This window comes from Globicephala melas, chromosome 6 (assembly GCF_963455315.2).
Source record: "Globicephala melas chromosome 6, mGloMel1.2, whole genome shotgun sequence".
Lineage (NCBI taxonomy): Eukaryota > Metazoa > Chordata > Mammalia > Artiodactyla > Delphinidae > Globicephala > Globicephala melas.
The window spans coordinates 93,474,544-93,495,231 of NC_083319.1; the positions used below are offsets into that span (position 1 = coordinate 93,474,544).

Genomic DNA, 20,688 nt, shown 5'->3' on the forward strand with positions numbered 1-20,688 from the left:
CTGCACAGCAGGAGGTAAGTGGTGGGTGAGTGAGCCAAGCTTCATCTGTATTTGCAGTCGCTCCCCATTGCTTGCATTACTGCCTGAGCTCCGCTTCCTGTCAGCATTATGGTGAGTTGTATAATTATTTCATTATATATTACAATGTAATAATAATAGAAATAAAGTGCATAATAAATGTAATGCACTTGAATCATCCTGAAATCATCCCCCTACCCCCGGGTCCGTGGAAAAATTGTCTTCCACGAAACCAGTCTCTGGTGCCAGAAAGGTTTGGGGAACACTGTTTTAAGGGACACCTCCAGCTCAGGGTGGTAAGAAGTATGGCTGTCGTTTTGCTTCTCCATTAAACTATTTTTTGTATGACATTTACTTTAAGCATTTTGGATTCCATACCACACTGCCTGAAAATCAGGACTCCATGTTGACTCATTTTCTGGAAAAAGTTACGAGAAATTCATCTCACTTAAAAGAGTGTAGCAAGGCTGAGACATGTTGCTAAAGTCTCCCTAACACTCTGGAATCCAGGTGGAATCAAATCCATCTTTCAAGCTGGCCTGTCTCAGGGGGACAATCCCTGTTCAGTAGGACTTACCTTGAATGGATTTCTGAGATCCTGGGGAAATAGGTTGGTCGAGGTTTAGGGCTGGTTTTCTTGGAGAGTCTGTCTGTGTTGTTCTTTCTCTCACTGTCTCTCTGTCTCTGTGTTTCTGGTGAGATGTCATGTTTGGCACTTAAGCATACAGGAGATGCTACCTGGATCTTTCTCTGGGCCTGTTTCTGTCCTTTGGCACTGGGCTGCCACTGCCGCCACCTACCAGTCTTTCTTTGCTTTCTTTTGCCTCAAATTTCTCACTGTAGTTATGTTTCATCTTGCAGCACAGAATTGTGTGTTTATTTGTAAGCTGCCACAAAGTATTTCCAGAGACAAATAAATAAGTGTATGTGTCTCAGTCTTTTACTGTCTATGCTTAAATGTCCCTGGGCCCCAGGCCAGCTGCAGACCTTCATAGGATATTCTGTCCATGGAGGAGTTAGCCACCAGGACGGTTGGGCTACAAATCACCCAGCACACTGTGCTGTGCTTTGTGCCTGGACGCCCTCATTCTGCTCTGGAAGCACATAGCGCACACCTGATACATGCTTTGTGGGGCAGACACGCCTTGTCTCCTCGGCCAGTCTGGCCTTGGCATGATGGAGGTGGAGACACCTGGGAGGCTCTTTCTTACTCCTGGCTCCTTGTGAGAGAGGAGGCATCCATGTTACTGGGGCCACTAGGAGAGCATTTCCTTCCCTTGGATTTAGGTGGTAGGGTTTCTGAGAATTGGGATCTGTCTTTGGATTGTGTTTCTGCACACTGGATGTTGGCTGGCAGCCTCCTCTCCTCTCCAGTCAGGGCTCTTCCGCATGTCCTGTAATTTCCCCCGTGCACCTGTTACGATAAAGACCATAATTCTATGGTCTTTCCTGTTCTCTTCTCCGTGGTGCGTCCCTTGCTTCAGTTCTTCACTGCCGTATAACAAATATCCCCAAGCCGAGTGCTGTGGAGCAACAGCAACCCCTGTGGGCTGGGGCTCCTTGGCCGAGTGGGTGCGTCCTCTCAGGGCTCCTCAGGGGGTGACGGCCACTGTGGCTTGGTCATCTCTGATTCCCTACTCCCACATCTGGAGGCTGACGCTGGCTTTTGGCTAGGACTTCTGCTGGCACTGTTGGCCAGGACGTGTGGCCTCCCCTTGTGGTGTGGGCCTCCTCAGAGCACGGTGGCTGGGGCCCTAGGGACACCTATTATGCCCTGACCTCAGAAGACACGTGGCATCTCTTCTACCATGTCCTGCTCCTCAGATGCAAGTCACATGTTTGAGCTGAGGGGAATGGGCTCCATCTTTTGTTGGAAGTCATGTCTAGAATTTTTGGACATGTTTTAAAACCACCACAAGGTCCTTTAGGGATTGTACGAGTTTACTGGGGCTGCTGTAACAAAGGACCACGGACTGGGCTGCTTAAACAACAAGAATCTATTCTCTCAGGTTCCAGAGGCCAGAGTCTGAAATCAGGGTGTTGGTGGGTCTGCTTCCTTCTAGGGGCTCAGCACGGAATCTCTTCCAGGCTCTGGTGCTCCCGCAGGCCTTGGTGTTCCTTGGCTTGCATCACTCCAATCTCTCCTCTGTTTTTATGTGGGCTCTTCCTCTGTGCGGCCGTGTCCAAAGTGCCCTCTTCTTCCAAGGACACCAGTCATTGGATTTAGGGTCCTAACTTCAAGGTAGCAGGAAGTGTGATCTTCCTAGGTGACTAGAAGGAAAGTAGAACAGAAATGTCCTCCACACCCATCTGCAGTGGGGAGCCACACGCCAACATGCAGAAAGGAACAGGTAAGAGACACGGGGATCCTCAGGACATTTCTCCTCCTGGACACAGGTCCATTGGGCCAGGTGACCTCTTTTGATCCAACACATGGCTCATCTTTCACAGCCTTGCAGTGAGCTGTGACACATGTCTAAGTTTGCAGCCACAGAATGCAGGAGCAGAAGTGACCTGTGAGCTTGGGCAGAGGGTGTGGCAATCCCAGGTGGACAGGGGTGCCGTGGGGTCCACACAAAGTATGCTCCTTGGACTAGTCTGTAACTGCTACACCCACGAGGAGAGATGGAGCTAGTGCAAGAATGCAGAGCAACTGCATTGCCAAGTACATTGTTTAGTTCAGGTAATGCTTTCTCTGTAAACAGGACTTTCTCAATGAAGGAAGCACCATGTCGATTCATGTCTGGTGCAAGTTTCTTATCTAGTTTCAGACCAGCCACTTTGGATACTACTGCTGCAGGGGATGGTGGAAAATGACCCAGGACTAACCTGGTCCCCCTGGCCTGCTCGCCTCAGAAGTCATCTGAGAGAGAAATGAACTCCCCATCCCCAAGCGCCGTGGTGTTAGATCTGCTCATGACAGCACCGTGGCCCTTCCTCTTACTGACACATGTCTAACCAGCTTCTCACACTATTTGATGAATGAACAAATGATCACCCAGCTTCTCTGACTTCTGATTATGCGTTCAAACAAGAGTTCTTCCAACTTTAAGAGTCTGGCAATACTCCAAGATAAGTAGGAGTGTGGGCTTTTTTTTTTTTTTTTTAAACATCAAAGTTGCTAAGAGACCAGATCCCGACTGTTCTCAACACACAAAAGAAGATGATAATTATGTGACAAGATGGAGGTGGTAACCAATGATACTATAGTAATCATATCGCAACATACAAATGTATCAAACCAACACATTGTACACCTCAAATTTACACAGTGTTATATGTCGATTATACTTCAATTTAAAAAAAAGAAGAAGGGAGGTGGGCTCTGGGGTCAGAAGCCAGGGCTCAGTCCTGACTACTTGCTGGGGCCCTGGGCACATTACATAACACCATGAGCCTCAGTTTCCCCATTGATTGGCATGGTAACGATTGGAGTGCTACCTTACTGGACTGTTATCAATATTAAGTGAGAGTATGAATGTAAAACGGTCAGCACGGCACCTGATATGTAAGTGCTCAACTGACATCATTATTTCTATTATTGCTGCTGTGAATGACATAAAGAAAGGAAATATCATCACAGAAGGACCTTCTTGACTCAGGGAGAGTCTATTCCAGTTGGATTCAGGTGAACAACTGCAAACGTTTAAGAGGATGTGATGTGAATGCTATCAACATTGTCACTTTACAGGAATTAGTCCAGTTGCACACATTCTGTGATGCCATTCACAGCGGACAAAATCCAAGGTCCAGGTGTTCCCCTACAGGGGAGGGGGGGTCTGGGGACCCTGCTGCCAACCCACCCGTTCTGCCCATGGTTCACAGGTGGAATGGAGGCTGTGCCCCTGGCTGGCCCCTCAGGGGCCAGAGGACCTTGCTACTGGGGCAGGGTCTCGAATTAAGCACACACAGAGGCCAGAGCCTTGAATGCGAGGTTCACTCGTGGTGAGAACTGCCCACCTGTTTCTGGAGCGCTGCCCTGCTTTCACAAAAATGACCTGGAATGTGCAATTTTAAATTTATCTTTTCTGCCATTCCCAGACATCTAGGCTGTTCGGTTTCTGCATCCTAAGTCCTGCTTGGGTGGCAGTGTCACCACCTGGGAGGCTCCATGTGCTAGCTGGACTTGAGGCTTGGAGCCACCCGGTCTAAGCTGAAGGCGGTGGTCATGGAGGTCTCTGGGCAGGTTGTGGCTGGGCCCACTGTGTTCCCCCTGCCTTTATTTCTGTCCCTGCCTTGGTGAGTTCAAATATGTCTGTGGGGGCTTCCCTGGTGGCGCAGTGGTTGAGAGTCTGCCTGCCGATGCAGGGGACACGGGTTCATGCCCCGGTCCGGGAAGATCCCACGTGCCGCGGAGCAGCTGGGCCCATGAGCCATGGTCGCTAAGCCTGCGCGTCCGGAGCCTGTGCTCCGCAACGGGAGAGGCCACAACAGCAAGAAGCCCGTGTACCACAAAAAAACAAAACAAAAAAATGTCTGTGGGCATCAGGGTATAAATTGTACTTCCCAACATGCTCCTAAAAATTTGAGTGAATGCTACTGTTTGAAATTGTATGTGTGTATATTTAGACCAAAATCATGAGAAACGCTTTCCAAATATCAGACCCCTTGTGTTAAGGGGAGAATTTCTAAATAAGTCATACGATTGAGGGTGGAGGGAACCCTTGTTGGAACCTTCTGGGATTTAAGAAGTGATCAAGAAGGTGCTAGAGTGGTCTTTGTTTTTAACATCCATGAAGTCTGCAAAATGTCCCCCTGCCCTTGCTAGTTGAGTTGTGGTGTGATCATGCAGCCAGCCCCTGCCTGGCCTGGGGGAGAGGCGTGGGGGTGGGGAGTGGACAGCTGGCCTTAGCCTCAGATTGTCCCCTGGATGTCACCTGAGCAGCTGCCACAGAAGCAGCCTGCCAGGGATCACCATGTTACTTCTGCTTAGCTTGGCCCAATTATCAGCAATAAAAGTTCCATCAGAGCGTGCACTTTGCGTGGGGTGACGGGGGTGGTGACATCTGTGTCTGGGAGCCCGGGTGAGGTCGGCTCTGCTCCCCCTCTCACTGGGCACATTCTCTGCCCAAGCCTCACGCCACAGACAGAAGCTGGGGCTCAGGCTGGGCTCCCGGCTGGTTGAGCCCATGTGAACGGAGGTCTGCAGTCCTGACCCTGGCGGAGGGAAGGTCTCCATCCCTGCATGATGTCCAGTGTGCACAGTGCCCCTACCAGGCTTTCCTGGTCCTGGTGGTGACTGGTTGCATGAGGGAGGAAAGTGGCCATAGGCACCCAGCGCCAGGGGGTGGGCAGTGCATCACCCCGCAGAGTGGCCCTGTGCTTGGCGGCATGGCCCCTCACCCACCTACTATCAGCTCAAGGGAAAGGCCCCTAAAATTCATTTACTCCTTGTTATTGTTTTTGGAGAACTCCTCCCCATCTTCCAGATCCCAGCTTCCTTGAGGAGGGTGTCACAGCCTGGAGCGGCATCAGAATCCCCTGGAGGGTTTGCTGTAACAGATTGCCCATCCCACGTCCAGAGCTTCCGATTCAGGAGGTTCAGGTGGGGCTGAGAATTTGCATTTCTAGCAAGTTCCCAGCTGATGGGGATGCTCGGGGACAAACGCCTCACAGTGTCAGGGCTGGGAGACACTGGGGACCTGTACCCCCATGCTGTGCCCCATGGAACCCTGGTTGTATGATCCACGACAAAGGGTTTGCGGTCAAGTAAGTCTGGCATTGTGGCAGGCCCTCACCTCTCTCTCGGAGGTTCCAGATACACTGTGATAGGGTAACAGCTTTGATAAATCCTGCAGGGCAGCACCGGGTTTCCTTTAACCCCACATTTCCCAAACCTATTTAAAAATGGAGCATGTGGGCTTCCCTGGTGGCGCAGTGGTTGAGAGTCTGCCTGCCGATGCAGGGGACACGGGTTCGTGCCCCGGTCCGGGAGGATCCCACATGCCGCGGAGCGGCTGGGCCCATGAGCCATGGCCGCTGAGCCTGCGCGTCCGGAGCCTGTGCTCCACAATCAGAGAGGCCACAACAGAGAGAGGCCTGCGTACCTCAAAAAAAAAAAAAAAAAAAATGGAGCGTGTCTCTTGCCACCATCCCTTCTACCCGGGGAGGGTTCCATCAGGCATTAGTTTGAGAAGTTGATCCAGAGCTTTATCTTTCCCCTGGGTGTGGCAGAACCCCTCCCCCCACCCCACCCCCCGCCCCGTTCACATGTCCCCTCCTTGACTTGCCAGGTTGAATCCAACTTTGTGAGTTTGTGCTTGCGAGAGCAGTGTGGACTGTCCCTCACCTGACACCTGTGCCTCTTTCAGCCTCTTCCTTACCCCCTTGCATGCCTGCCTCCTTGACTTTTGGGGAGCTCCTGTCAGGGGTTGCAAGAAGAGGGAGGCGGTGATGATCAGCAGGGATCGGGGTGCTGGACGTGGACTTCCTGCAGTCAGAGCCCGTGTCCTGCCCAACCCCAGCCCCAGCTCACTGCCTTGAGCGTAGTACGTGCTCAACTAATGATTATGGCCAAGATGGGCAGGACTGCCTGCCTGCTCCTGTCCTCTGGGTTAAAGCAGAGCTGGCCTCTGGGGAGGACCAGTAAGGATTGTTCTGGGACACATGGATCTTCCTTAGGAAATGCTTTCTGACCCTGCAGAGTTCAGCCCGTGGAGACTCTGTCGGCAGTGGGACTCAGGGGCCCGTGCTCCCCCGCCCTGGAAACAGCGAGGGCCTCCGGGCTCTGAACTGACCAGCGCCCTGGACCACATTGGCTTCTGAGCACTGGGGAGGGCAGCAGCCATGTGGTGGACAGTCGAACTTTCTCAGAGGCTTGCTCTCACCCAGCTGCTGGACGGGGCCTTCTCTGCACCCACCCCCAGGGTTTCTGGGTTATTGGGGGTTGCAAATGGGGCTGCACTTCAGAAGACAACAGTGTCCTGCAGACTGCTTGGCGGAGCACTGAGTGCGGGTGGCCTAGCCTCCTGGTGGGCTGATGTGCTTTGTGTTGCAAGCATCATCTCTGTCTCTCTGTCTCTGTCTCTGTCTCTCTCTTTCTCTCTCTCTCTCTCTCTCTCTCTCTCTCTCACACACACACACACACACACACACACACACACACACACACACACAGTCATGTCGGGCACACATGGTCACGCAGGCTGGTGTTGTGCCCTGGAAGACATGTGTGTGTGGGTGCCCCAGGGTGATCAGAACACTAGATTTTCCCTTCTAGCCAGGACTTGGGCTGGATGGCTTTGCAGGAGGAGATGCCTAGGTGTGCTTTGCAGGAGGAGATGCCTAGGTGTGGGATGTGATCCAGGGACATGTGAAGGTCAAAGGCCAAGCACATCATCGTCATGATGGAGGCATTACCATCAGGGAAGGAGAGAGGCCAGGACACCCCCACCCCCTGGGGCAGAGTGTCCTGACTTGGCCTGTGCCAGGCCTCACTGAGAGGTGTGGGAGGGGAGAGGTGGGGACAGCAGGAGCAGAGGTGACCTCAAAATGTGCTGAGAGTTGGGGAACAGCAGAGGCTGCTGGAGCTGAGTGGGGAGGGGATGGTGGGGGAGCAGGGGCTGAAGCCTGGGCCCTGAGCCAGCGTTTGGTCTTTAGCCACCTGATACGGTAACATTGCCGGCCTCTTCCTCGTTTGTCCTCGCTTCCTGGGCCAGCATGAACGTTGCTCCCACTGGGGCTGAGTCTCCAGGTGGGACTGTTGGAAAAGAGGGGTCAGTCCCTATGGGGTTTCAGGACAAAGGGAGCAGCTGGGCAGGGCAGCCCCGTTCAGTCCCTCGGGGTTGCATCACCTGTTGTGGAGGCTGGAAGCATCCTAAGGGATAGAGCAGCTCTCAGTCCTCTTGTCCAGAAACTATGCCTGTCCTGCTGTGGACTTCTCTGGCAAAATGGAAATACACCACCCAGGCTCCCTTCTGGGCTATTAAAAAATTAATATTAAAGTTTAATGGGAGTCCAGGGAAACTAGGAAAAATTTCCTGCCTATCCAAAATACCAAGGGAGGGATGTGAATGTATAAGATTCCTAATAACTATCCTCAGACCAAGGAGCCTGGATTTGCTGCTGAGTCAGCAGAGTCTCTGCATTTGCAGTAGTTACTGTGCTGTCTAAACTGCTGAATGACCCCCTACATCTCCCTGCAGAGTACTCATGAATTGGAAAGGGTAAAATGGTGACTTTATGTTGGAGAAATATGGAAGACTCCACCTTGATCAAACGACCACCAATATGGGACCATGAATAAGAACAGACTGATGAAAGCACATAATGATACTTGTCCGGAGGAGGACAAGACATTGCCACCTGCATCCCCTGAATCAAATCATGAGGGAACAGCAGACAAACCCAAGTCCTGGGACAGTCTGCAACATCAGGGGCTGAACTCTTAAGACTTTGATATCAAATAAGATCCATGTCATGAAACAGACTAAGGAGCTATTTCAGACTAAAGGAGACTGAAGAGACATGACAATGGACGGTGCTGTGATCCTGGGCTTCCTGGGCTGTAAAGGACATCACTGGGACAATCGACAAAATCGCACTGTGGTCTGTATACTAGATGGTAGCTTCAACTCTGCCAACGTTAGTTTTCTGGTTTTGATTATTTTGCTATGGTTTATGGAATCAGGAGAATATCCTTGTTTGTAGGAAATATTGACATATACAGTGGTGAAGAGGCAGCGTGCCCGAGGCTTACCCTCAAGTGGTTCAGAAAAATATGTATATTTGAGGAAGAGAGAAAAGAATGAAACAAATGTAGTGACATGGGGGAACTGGCTGAAGGATACACAGGAATGCTTTGTTGTGCTATGCTTGCAACTTTGCTGTGTCTGAAGTTTCATCAAAATTTAAAAAGTTTAAAAAGATCTCCAAAACACAGCGACCGAACACAGCTTATGTCTCTCTCCACAATGACAGTCTGGGTCTACATGGTCAGGTGGGGACCCAGGACTGTCCTTATGCTGCCCTCTCCCCTCTCTCCGTTGATAGAAAGCAATTCCTGTTTGAGCAAGTGACATGCAAGTTCATACTCCGTTGGCCAGAGCAGGGTCTGGTGACAAGGGAGATCGGGAATGCAACGTCCACCCGGGAGACCCCCTGCAAAGGCGGAACTTTATTCCATGCAATAAGGGGGAGTGGACTTGGGAGGGGGGACTAGCTGCTCGCCACCTTCCCCTTTCTCCAATTCAGAGGTCATTTGGCAAATGGCCATGGCTTTGATGAGTCTCAAGGCTGTGCATCCAGTTCAGATGTCCCACGTCCTCCACTGCTCCACTGTGGCCTCTGCTGGGTGCCTCAAATATCCCAAACCTATTATAGTCCGGAATGGCTCCTTGATTTTAGCTGTCCTTTCTGTCCTCAGCCTGTGCTGCACTGTCCACTTTACAGTGCCCTCCTGGTGTTCCTGCCACTTGGAAGGCAGGTAAGTCCCCTCTCCCACCCCGTCTCTTGGCCTGGTTCACGTCCATCACCCTTGGCCAGTGGCTCCAGCAGCGCATCACACACCTGCATGCCACAGGCATCACCCTGATCTTACTAAGATGAGGATTCTCAGTTTGGAGGGCTGGGCACAGCCTGAGGCTCTGCACTGCTGACAAGCTCCTGGGGGAAGCTGATGCTGCAGGTCTGGGTTGGAGCTGAGTCCTTTGGAGATGAAGGAGCTGGCACTGCTATTACTGCCAAGAGTATGATCACAGATGGAGGCGGATGAGTCAGGAGCACACCAGCCCGTGGAGCTACCCTTTTCTGAGGTGGACGTCTTGAGGGGTTCTGTCTGTGCTCAAACTTGGCACTATTTTGGAGAAAGGTACCTTGTAGGTCCCTTCCAGTTTAAATTTGCCTATGAGTTGGTAAGAAAAAAAATAATCCATATATTTCACTTCATGTGGCTGATGAGGGGAGTTCAGAACACCAAAGGACCTGGGGAGATTCAGAGCATTTTTAATTTGAACGGAAAACAGGTATATGAGTCACTGGGCTTCCCCCCCTGCATGGCTAAGTGTTATATGCTATATGGGCTGTGTCTCAGAGGAGCTGTCTAGCGGTGAGCCCAGGTTCTACCCACAGTGCAGTGGCATAAACAGGAGGTTTGCATGAGGTCTGGCAGCGGGCAGTCAGAATCCCAGCTCTGTGATTAGCTGTATGATCTTGGGCATGCCATTAGTCTCCCTGAAACTCAGTTTTACCATCTGTAAAGTGGGCAGGAGTATTACAGCTGACACAATGTTCCCAGTGGTTGGCTCTGATTTCCCTTTTGTTGGTGTGTCTCTGTATGTTCACGCCCTGCATCTCTACTGGTGGAAAAACCTACAGGAGCGTCCTCTAGACCTGCCTGACTTCTCAGAGGCTGCACATTGATGAGGCCGCTGCTTCTGCAAATTAACAGAAGTGTGTGACCAGAGTCTGCAGGCTCCCTAGAAACAAAGGCTTTAGATCAAGGTGTAAAGAGGCTACTTTTCAGGGCATCCAGCTATATTCTCCTTGACCACAAGATGGCACCCTGCAATCATGAAATCCACCACAGGCACCGTCAGATAGTGGCGCCTAAGGCGAGCCAAATATTTTTTTGAAATCTTTTCATTAGATGATATCCTTATCCTTCGTGGACCAAGTGGTTTTCCCCAAAGGCTCTAGAAAAGGTTTTACAGAGAATTTTGTCTCACCCCTTTTGGTGACGGGCAGGAACTCCATAGCCAGCCCCTCTGGGTTTGCAGTCCGTCTTTGTCACTTCCTGGCTCAACCTCACTGTATTCTTCATCCAACAATAGTGACAAAAGTACCTCCCTAAGAGGGTCACAGTGAGTTTTAAATGATGTTTTCAAAGTGCTTGGAATAGTGCCTGGCTCATAGCAAGTCCTATAAAAGTCTGGTAAATAAAACTTTAATATCAATAGTACTACTAAGAACACACTCAAGTGTTGCCCCACTCTTTTCAAATAAATGACATTCAACACCGAATAATCAAATTGTACCTACAAGAGTCCCAAATAGGTTGAGAATACTTAAATATTTTGAACTTCTGGAATTCCTGATATATTATGTAAACAATATTTTCCTAATTTATTGTTGTAATTCCTTTCTGGAAAGTAGAATTTTTTGCCAAAGAAGGAGTGAAAGAACTTTATCCATTGCTACTTGCTAAGACGCACACCTTGGTGAACAGCTTGTCTGCAGAAAGGCACCTGCCCAGGTATTTGCCTGCTGGGCCCTCCTGCGTGCCTCCGGTGTGTGGCCTGAAACTCCATCCCAGTCATTCCAGAGTTAACCTCTGAGTGCAATATCACCATTTTCACTCAGCTGGGAACAGACCTGCATCAAACGGCAAGATGAGTAGCTCAGGAGTCAAATGTCTTGCTCTTGCCTCTCCCTCCCTAGAAGCACAGCCCCGCAGACGGCTGGCTTCTTGATCTGTTACCATATGGTCAAAAATCGCTCAGAATAATGCCCGAAGCAAGAATTGGGTTGATGAGGTTATTATCTGTGAGAAGTTTCAATTTGTATTATATAAAACTGAATTGCAGAATATCTAATTGCAGAAAACCATCATGAGGGAAAAAAAATGATCTATAATATCACTACTTTGAGATATAACCACCATTTCTATTTTGATTTCTTTGTACAATGATAGTCATGTGCACTAAATGTTTTTGCACAATCAGAAACACACAGATCTGAATCTTGCTTTTCCCAGTTCCATCTGAGGCTTTATCATGCCATGAAATACTCTTCAAAACATTTATTTAGAGCTTCCCTGGTGGCGCAATGGTTGAGAGTCCGCCTGACGATGCAGGGGACCCAGGTTCGTGCCCCGGTCCGGGAAGATCCCACATGCCGTGGGATCATGCTGGGCCCGTGAGCCGTGGCCGCTGAGCCTGCTCGTCTGGAGCCTGTGCTCCGCAACGGGAGAGGCCGCAACAATGAGAGGCCTGCGTACCACAAAAAAAAACAAACAAAAAAATTTATTTATGGTCTTGTAATGTTTCCTCTACGCCTACACCATGAATTAACACTCAGCCTCTATTGTGGCTCCTGAGTTGCAGCATTAAAAGAAATACTGCAATAAACATTTCCTTGTAATAAACATTTTCTAAGAAAATTATTTATTTATTTATTTATTTTGGTTGCGTCGGGTCTTAGTTGCAGGCACACAGGATCTTCATTGAGGCATGCGGAATCTTTTCATTGTGGCACAGGGGCTCTTCGTTGTGGCACTTGGGTTTCTCTCTAGTTGTGGCGTGCGGGTTTTCTCTTCTCTAGTTGTGGCGCGTGGGCTCCAGAGCGTGTGGGCTCTGTAGTTTGCCACCCGTGGGCTCTCTAGTTGAGGCGTGCAAGCTCAGTAGTTGTGGCACAAGGGGCTAGTTGCCCCTCAGCATGTGCGATCTTAGTTCTCTGACTAGGGATTGAACCCACGTCCCTTGCATCGGAAGGCGGATTCTTTACCACTGGACCACCAGGGAAGTCCCTAATAGACACTTTTGAATGCAATTCTTTAGGAGAACTTAAGAAAAGTAGATGTAATGAGTTGACAAGCATGAACACTTTAAACCATTCACTAACTTTTTGCTTAAGGTCAAAGTAAAGTAAAGTAAGCAGCAAAAACTGGCTTCGAGTTCTGTTCTGCTAACTGCAGCCTCCAACATCTTACTGTCCTTTCTGGGTATTTAGGCACTTTAAATTGTCTTTCAGAACATAAAGGAGGGCTTTCAGTTAGGAAGTTCGGTGGCTCTAGTAATCTATAATAGGCTGTATGTTAATGTTTTCAGAAAGATGACCACAGCATTCCAGCTAGCTGGTGAAAGTTTACCCCAAACTCAAATGCCTACTGGAGCCAGGCAGGGACTAAATGTGTCAGCAGGCCTAATGCGATATTTGGGAGATGTCTAGAGTGATATGGAAAGTGCATGTCATCCACTCCCACCTACACAAACAAACAAGTCAGACCTGAATTTGTGAGTCGTTTTAGAACACTGCCCACCAAACAAAACCCGAATGTGAGCCAAATGGTGACCAGTTGTGACCTTTAGAAACACCCTTTGAGGTTCACGAAGGGCAAAGGGCAGATCTTCATTTCATAGGGGGCGAAACTGAGGTTCAGAAGACTTGGGCACATGGCTAATCCTGGAAGGACAGCACATACGTGGCTTGTCAGGGCTCTCAGCTAGTGTCGCTGACTATGGCTGTGACATGTATCGCAGATCATTTCCTACTCATGATAGACAAAGTACCAAATCTATGAACGATCGCCCCTCTCCCAGTTATTTCAGGGATTTCACTGAGCTAATGTGACTCTCGCGCACGCTATGCAATTGCTCACCCAAGAATAACTGCTCCTTCCAGAAAGCCCTCTCCACACGGGGACTGACCACAGAGGTCCGGCTTGTGCTATGTGGGGATTTCCCTTTTTCCGTTTCCTGCTTGCTGTCCCAGCTGTCATCTGAAGCCTCCACATCTACAGCCCTCAAATTTCACCTGGGGTTGGGGGGGTCTGCACCGCTACCAGGGCGTGGCAGTGGGTGGGCACAGGGGTGGCGGCACCGTACCTTTCCTGTTAGATTTTGGGATGCATTTGCCATGACGCTGTTGGGTTTTTAAGCAATAGGTTTGTGTCTTGCACCAAGATTTGCTTTCTTCGCTGAGTTAATGTAGTATTGTCACTGAGTTATTGCTGTTCACCCCACCGTCCATGAGTTTTTGGGAAAAAAAACCTAACACTCTTCTTAAAACTCAAGAAGCCCTAGAGAAGGGGTTGGATGGGGTGGGGGTCGGGGGAGTGAGAGCAAAGTCTGGACCACATGGAAAGGGGCCAATGCAGATCGCTCCAACGGCCCTGGGCCAACATCGGAGACACGGCCTGCAGAATCTGGGACACAAACAGTGCACACTCCATTTGAGCTCATCTTTTAAGAGCCTGGCCCCTATATTTTGCTGTTCAAACTTCAGTTTCTTCTCAGAGATTGCAAATGCAAAGGGGATGAGCAGGTAACATACATGAACAAAACATCTGGGTGTCTTTGCAGGGGCATGGGGGGGCCTCTGCTGAACTGAACAGCAGTGCTCAGTCTGGGGGTCCCAGTGCCCCCCTCCACCTTGTGGTTACCGGGGTGGTGGTGGTGGGGGTGTTGGCTGCAGGCACACAGTGGCCAAGTCTTCATCTTTTCCAAGAGAAGCTGGACATCCAGATTTTACATGAGAGTTGCTGGTTTTTGAAAGGGGGCAATGACTTGGACATTTCCTAAGACATCCTATAGGCTAAAGGAACCTTACCTGCAGGCAGCACGGAGCTCTGAGCAACCCATCTGTGCCCTGCAGCCTCTGTGGGGCCGGTCCTCATAAAGGGAACGAACCTGCAATTTAATGACAGGGCTTGCGCATGTTCCAAAAGCAAATAATTTCAGAAATTGCAAGAGGGACTGTCTCATAAGTTTACTGCTTACTTAAAACCCACTACTTTCCATACCCAAATGAACGGTGATCTCCACCAACATTTTAGCCAGGCCATGAGAGTGACCGAGACGGGTTCATAAAAACAGCTAAATCTAAACATTTCCAAAGGACTTTTAAAACAGAGCATCTCTGAGGATGTCCTGTTAATGAAGTCACCATCACCTTCACGATTAAGGTTCAGAGGAAGATTTAGGGGTGCTTGGGTGACATCACAGGCTCCTAGGGCTGGGGCCTGCAGCAGGCTGACACATGCGTTGAATGCAGTTTGGGGGCATGGTGGCAACAGAGGGGGACAGGTGGGCATTTGCTATCATCAATTGTCTTCTATCTCAGGGTGGGCCAGGAGGGTTTCTGAAGGTACCTGGACTGGGGTGCCAGCTTTGCCCACCCCTCTCCTATAGTCCGACCAGCAAACTGGATATGGGCTGTCCCAGACCCAACAGCCTCTGTACTTGTCTAAACTGCAGGAGTGGGGTGGGGGTCTGGTGGAGGACCAACTTAGCCTCCAGACAAAATGTTTCCTTCCTAATTGAGATGAGGGCTTTCGGGCCATTCAGACTGACCTGATAAACCCATGTGAAGCCATATCCTGTGTCAGAAAGGCAGTTTTCCTGAAACTGAATACCTTAAAAATGTGAGTGAAGTTGAATAGCCTCAGGGGGTTGTCAATCAGCCCTCTTCCTCCAGGTTGGCTCAGTGCCAACTGGAAATGCTGTCTCCTGTCCGCGCTCCTCAGTGGCCTTCCTCTGGGAGAAGGGGCTGAGGCTGGTGTGTGGGGAGATTTCTAGTGTTTAAATGGGGGGGGGGGAGGGTAAGCACTAAGATATCAGATAAGTCTCATTTTTGCAACATTTCCCATGGATCTGGAAGTAACGCATTTTAAGAAATGTTTAATACTTTAAAAAGAGCAATACCTAAGTCTCAATCATTTAAAAATAAATACATTTTATCCAATCAAGGCACACCATTATTTTATATACCACCAACAAAGAAAGAAAGGAAACGGTAGCAAATAAATGCCACATGGTGCTGCCTGGCTCCTGTGACTAGAAAACAATCTTATGGTTACCAGGGGAAAGGGGGGGAGGGATAAACTGGAGATTGGGATGGACATATACACACTACTACATATTTATAAAATAGATAACTAATAAGGACCTACTGTATATATCGCACAGGGAACTCAATACTCTGTAATGACCTGTATGGGAAAAGAGTCTAAAAAATAGTGGATGTATGTATATGTATAACTGATTCACTGTGCTGTACAGCAGAAAGTAACACAACATTGTAAATCAGCTATATTCCCCCCCCCCAAAAAAAAGACACCTCGGATTTCAGGGATGTTAGGTGAGCAAACACCCAATTCTTGGCATCTAGGAAGAGGCCTGCTTTTGCGGTTGTCCTCTGCCAGCTGGTCACCGGGGGGCGCAAGATGCCAGCACACTCGGTTGTTCTTACCTGTTATTTCCTCTGTCTTGAAGCAGTCTGGGCTCCCAGCGAATCAACCCGCTCCGTCCGCCAACTGTCCTGTCCAGTCTCAAAGGCCTCATCTAGAAAAGGGGGGAGGTGCAATGGAATGCACCCCACCGCGCATTTCAGTGTAGCGCAGAGAGATGCAGACACCAAAAGTGGTAAGCTCAGTGAGTGAACCGTCTGAAGGTGCAGGCTTATAGGTCCTTAATGGTCACAGCCAAGCAATGTCTATTAAACGCTCTCAAGCTGTCGTTTAGTTTTATTCTTCTATTGCTGGAATACGAGCTTTTAATATATGCATATTTAAGTCAATAAAACATTTCGAAATAGACTAAGAATTATGGGCTCTTCCTCTGTCAGTACTGGGTTGGGGTCTCCTTTCGTCCCCACCTCCTCCCTGGGTGAGTTTTGCAGTCCTTACTCTGCCTTCATTAATGTGCAGCTTGGACCGGGCTCAGCCGACCCTACCAGGGCCGTTTCTTGACCCGAGGGCCGGAGGCCAAGTCCCTAGAGTTCAATGAAAGTGTGGAGGAGGGAGATGGTCAGGGTCTTTCCGGCCGGCCTGTAGATGGCGCCCCGGGAAAGGGATTCCGAGCCGCGTTCCCCAAGCTCTTGGGGCCTGGAGCCTAGAGGTCCGGGCGGAGCGCACCCGGCTGTGAAGACGGTGCAGCAGCCAGGTGTTCCTTCCAACTCCCACTGCTGCTCCGCACTTGTGCTAGAACTGGGTGGGCGGCATTACATGCAAACGTTCAGCAGGGCCCGTGTAGAGGGCGCGCATCGAGGGGCACAGGAGCGGCACGCGGCCGCGACCCCCACGCGCCGAGCAGCCTGGCGACCTCCACGCGCGGCGGGCCCTTCCTACCCCACCCAGCGGCAGGTGGACAGTGTCGCTATGAAGAGAAAGCCTCGATTGTCCCTCCTACAAACCGCCACACGCCAGATCTCCGCTATTATGCACCCTCCATAGAAATGCAAACGAGCCGCGTGCGCCGGCCGCAATCTGCTCGCGCGCCCGGGCGCCCCGCAGCGCTCTGCAGCGGGCGGGGAGGTTGGCTAGGACCTTTCAGCTCGCCCGGGTAGGGGCCTTGTTTGTGCTAGGAGAACCTCGCGCTCTGGGCCGTAGTGTCAGCTGGAGGGGGCTGCACTCAGGCCTTTTGCAAGCTTAAAGCCAGCGCTGCGTGTTTTTACTTTAGGTTCCGGTTTAAAAGCAATGGTCTCATAGACTCCAAATTTAAAGTAAAGAAAAAATAGAAAGGTAGCAACAAAAATAAATGCAAAAAAAATTCATTAGATTCCCCAAAGGTGCGTTTTACAAATTGCAGCGTACTATTAGTCAGCAAGGTTTTTTTTTTCTTTTTTTAAAACTTTTTCCTTTTAAGGACTTAAGAAAAACAAAAAGGCGAGATGAAATCTGCAGGCTCCAGTCTGCCTGGTAACACCCCGACAAAAGCGGCAGATTTGAGGCATTGTCATCCCCCGCACCCCTCCCCACGTGGCCTTCTGGCACGAGCCTCCGGCCGCCGCCTCATTTGCATCAGAAAGCGGGCGCGGGCCAATGGGCGCGCAGGCTCGCGCCAGCTGGCTGTGCCAAGGGCCCAGCCTATATAAGGGCGCGCGGCGGCGCCGAGTCTAACTAGCTGGTGGTAGGCGCGCCGGTGTGGGCAGTAGACCTTCTTGTCTTCGCTCGCGTCCGCTCCGCCCTCTCCTCTTGTGGATAATTTGCTGCTCGCCAATCGCAACATGACTCTGGAAGAAGTTCGCGGCCAGGACACGGTTCCCGAAAGCACGGCCAGGTAGCTCGGCGCCGAGCGTCGGAGGTCTTTGGGCTCGGGGATCCTGATCCTGCCCTGGTCGCGGCTGGTTGGGCGTCAGTCTTCGGGCCCGCTGGGGTGGGAACCCGCTGGGTGGAAGCCGGGCGAGAGTGTGCCGGCTGGGCCGGGGGTACGGCACTGAACTGGCGCGCCGGACTTGGGCGCTGGGGGTGCGTCCCCGGGCCTGAGGATCCCGGCGCACCCTCCTGCTAGTCCCCGCTCACGGCGCTGGCTCGTCCGCAGGATGCAGGGCGCCGGGAAAGCGCTGCACGAGCTGCTGCTGTCTGCGCAACGCCAGGGTTGCCTCACCGCCGGCGTCTACGAGTCCGCCAAAGTTCTGAACGTGTGAGTATAGACGCGGCTCGGGCAAGGCGAGCGGGGCGGGAGGAGCGGCAGGGAGACCGGGGAGATGGCGGCGAGGGACACCCCGGGCTCCCCGACCCGACCTCAACCACCTCCTGCTCGCCCGCGCAGGGACCCCGACAACGTGACTTTCTGCGTGCTGGCTGCCGACGAGGAGGACGAGGGCGACATTGCGCTGCAGATCCACTTCACTTTGATCCAGGCGTTCTGCTGTGAGAACGACATAGACATCGTGCGCGTGGGCGACGTGCAGAGGCTGGCGGCGATCGTGGGTACCGGCGACGAGGCGGGTGCGCCGGGGGACCTGCACTGCATCCTCATTTCGGTGAGTGTCGCCTTCGTCCCGATGTCGTCCCCGCCCCCGTCATCGGCCAGTGGCCAGCCAGGCTGACCTCTGCGCTCTCCCCGCAGAACCCCAACGAGGACGCATGGAAGGACCCCGCCTTGGAGAAACTCAGCCTGTTCTGCGAGGAGAGTCGCAGCGTCAACGACTGGGTGCCCAATATCACCCTCCCCGAGTGACAGCCCCGCGGGTATCCTTGGTCTGATCGACGTGGTGACGCCCCGGGGCGCCTAGCGCGGGGCTGGCTCTGTGGATGCGCCCTCCGAGGGCGCCGGAGTGCGGCGTGGAGACTGGCAGGCGGGGGCGCGTGGAGAGCGGCGAGGAGGTGCGGCTCCCTCCCGAGGAGGGGCCCGGCGGCGGCAGGGGCAGGCTGGCCCCAGCCCAGGACTCTACAAGTGTGGGGAGCGGCTGCTCGCCCAGGAAGGCCGGAGGCGGGACCTTGGCCGCGCGGCCGAGAAGGACGGACTGGCCGGGCAGGAGTGACTCAGCAGCCTGTACTCCCGGCAGAAAGGAGAAAGGCAAGGCCAGGCGGCCTGGACTTGTACAACAGTTACAGGAGCTCTGACGGATTTAGCAGTATGCACTGCTGTTTCAAAACGGACACGGGTGATGCTTCATTTTCTAAAGGATTATGCTGCTGCAGCTTTGAGTTTTACAATAAACGTACTGAAACAAACTTATTCTCTTTATTGAAGGCAGGGGATCTTTGTCTGCGGGGAGGTGGTTTGCAGGGCTGTTGACTTCTGAAATTCACGAACTCGATGGCACTTGTTCCATCTTCCTGTTGGGGCTGAATTACAGGCTCCTGGGGTGCTGGAAGTGGGGGAGGGGACGCCAGCTGAGTGTTAGGGCAGAACTTGAGCCCTGCTCCTATTTCTCTCCCTTTAGGAAAAATTTTAAACTCTCAAGACAGGAGCATACTTGGGATAAGACATCAGTGCAGCAGCTGGCCATCCAACCTGATAACAGAGGCCTTTCCCTCCCCTGCCCCTCTCTCTTCTCTGCCCCCTCCTTTCCAACAGCTGCTTATCAGAACAGCTTGCAGGATGCAGCCAGCGCCTTCCTGCACAATGAGCTTTGCCTTCTGCAGGCGCTGCCCTTTGTGGTCCCTGAGGATGGTGGCAGACTGCTCTCAGGAACCTTTTCCTCTTAAAGGAATGGCACTTACAGCAATGTCACCAAGGTATTAATATCGCATATGACATGATGACTGCATTTAAGTGTGAGTCATCATTTTGTCATGGCTGTGATAGAACTTAGAAGATCTGAGCAAAAATGGGAAGGCAGCATCTACACAAATAGGTGTGAGCAATTCTGAGTGGGGCTGGCATCTGCTATCTACTATTTTGAGTGTTCTCTGCCCACATCAGAGTTGTGAGGACGGCTGCTATTCACAGCAGCTTTGAAAGACTTACAGGAGAAAAATAATTGGAATCTGTTTTGGCAAAGACTTTCCTAAGGAGGATGTAGGGGGGAATGTACTGAGCGAATCAATCTTTTTTATTAGACCAACGTTTTGATTTCACGCTGGTGCCTGACTACACTGCTTTTGGCAGGGGAAATATACACGGGGCTAGATTGCTGTTAGCAAGCTGCCCAGGGGTCCATTGAGCCTTCTAGGCAAAGGAGGGGTAGTGTGCTGTTTTTCTAAGAAGAAAATTCTACCGATTTTTCAGCAGTCCCAGGTAGCTGATTGGGTGCCACTTTTTAAGTTCTCTCCAAATCGTGAAAGAATTAACAGAACAGGACTGTACAAACTTAATTATTTCTACTGTAAGGAAAACGTCTTGTTTCACATTCATCAGCTCTTAAAATCCCCCTTGACAGAGGCCCAGTGAAATAATTCAGCTGTGTTTGTGCCCAAGTTTCATTCCTATTTCACCTTCGGCTGCTCAAAACCTTGAGTTTTCCTGGTTGAAGTGGAGCCTTGCAGGGTGGGTCTCTACAGCAGTCTGCATTCTGGCCTAATGACCATTTGCCACAGCATGCTATAGTAAACACAAATGGGGCATAATTACTTTAAAATGTACCCTTCAATGAGTAAATGTAGCGGAGCATTGCATAGAGCAGGCGGCAGACCCTCCTGCTGGCCCACTGAAACTTGTAGAATAGTAACTTGGCAGACCTTAAGAAACTTGGCTTTCTTGGACTAGAATTTACAGTAGGGGCACCTGTTGGAGCCCCAGGGGCTAGGAAAATTTACAGGGAAAAAAAAATGCATGCTTGGACATA

At 51.1% G+C, this 20,688-nt stretch overlaps 1 protein-coding gene and 1 long non-coding RNA gene across 2 annotated transcripts in view; one reads left to right on the forward strand and one right to left on the reverse strand.

Moving 5' to 3' along the window:
* Positions 1 to 17,396, reverse strand: part of LOC132597425 (uncharacterized) — a 45,885-nt gene extending 28,489 nt beyond the window's left edge. The window contains exons 1-2 of the long non-coding RNA XR_009564191.1: positions 15,925 to 17,396; positions 14,284 to 14,363 (exon numbers count right to left, since the gene is read on the reverse strand). This is a non-coding gene — a long non-coding RNA (uncharacterized lncRNA). The remainder of the gene's footprint in view (positions 1 to 14,283; positions 14,364 to 15,924) is intronic.
* A 162-nt stretch (positions 17,397 to 17,558) lies between these two features.
* On the forward strand, positions 17,559 to 19,126 carry GADD45G (growth arrest and DNA damage inducible gamma). Its single transcript, XM_030832530.3, has 4 exons — positions 17,559 to 17,732; positions 17,994 to 18,095; positions 18,225 to 18,438; positions 18,525 to 19,126. The coding sequence occupies exons 1-4, from the start codon at positions 17,680 to 17,682 to the stop codon at positions 18,633 to 18,635; spliced, it is 480 nt and encodes a 159-aa protein (XP_030688390.1). The 5' UTR covers positions 17,559 to 17,679; the 3' UTR covers positions 18,636 to 19,126.
* The last annotated feature ends 1,562 nt before the right edge of the window (positions 19,127 to 20,688 follow it).

Coding starts and splice junctions, on each gene's coding strand:
- GADD45G (XM_030832530.3), top strand. CDS start 17,680: ATGACTCTGGAAGAAGTTCGCGGCCAGGACACGGTTCCCGAAAGCACG. Junction 18,096..18,224: donor TCCGCCAAAGTTCTGAACGT/GTGAGTATAGAC, acceptor TCGCCCGCGCAG/GGACCCCGACAACGTGACTT. Junction 18,439..18,524: donor TGCACTGCATCCTCATTTCG/GTGAGTGTCGCC, acceptor CTCTCCCCGCAG/AACCCCAACGAGGACGCATG.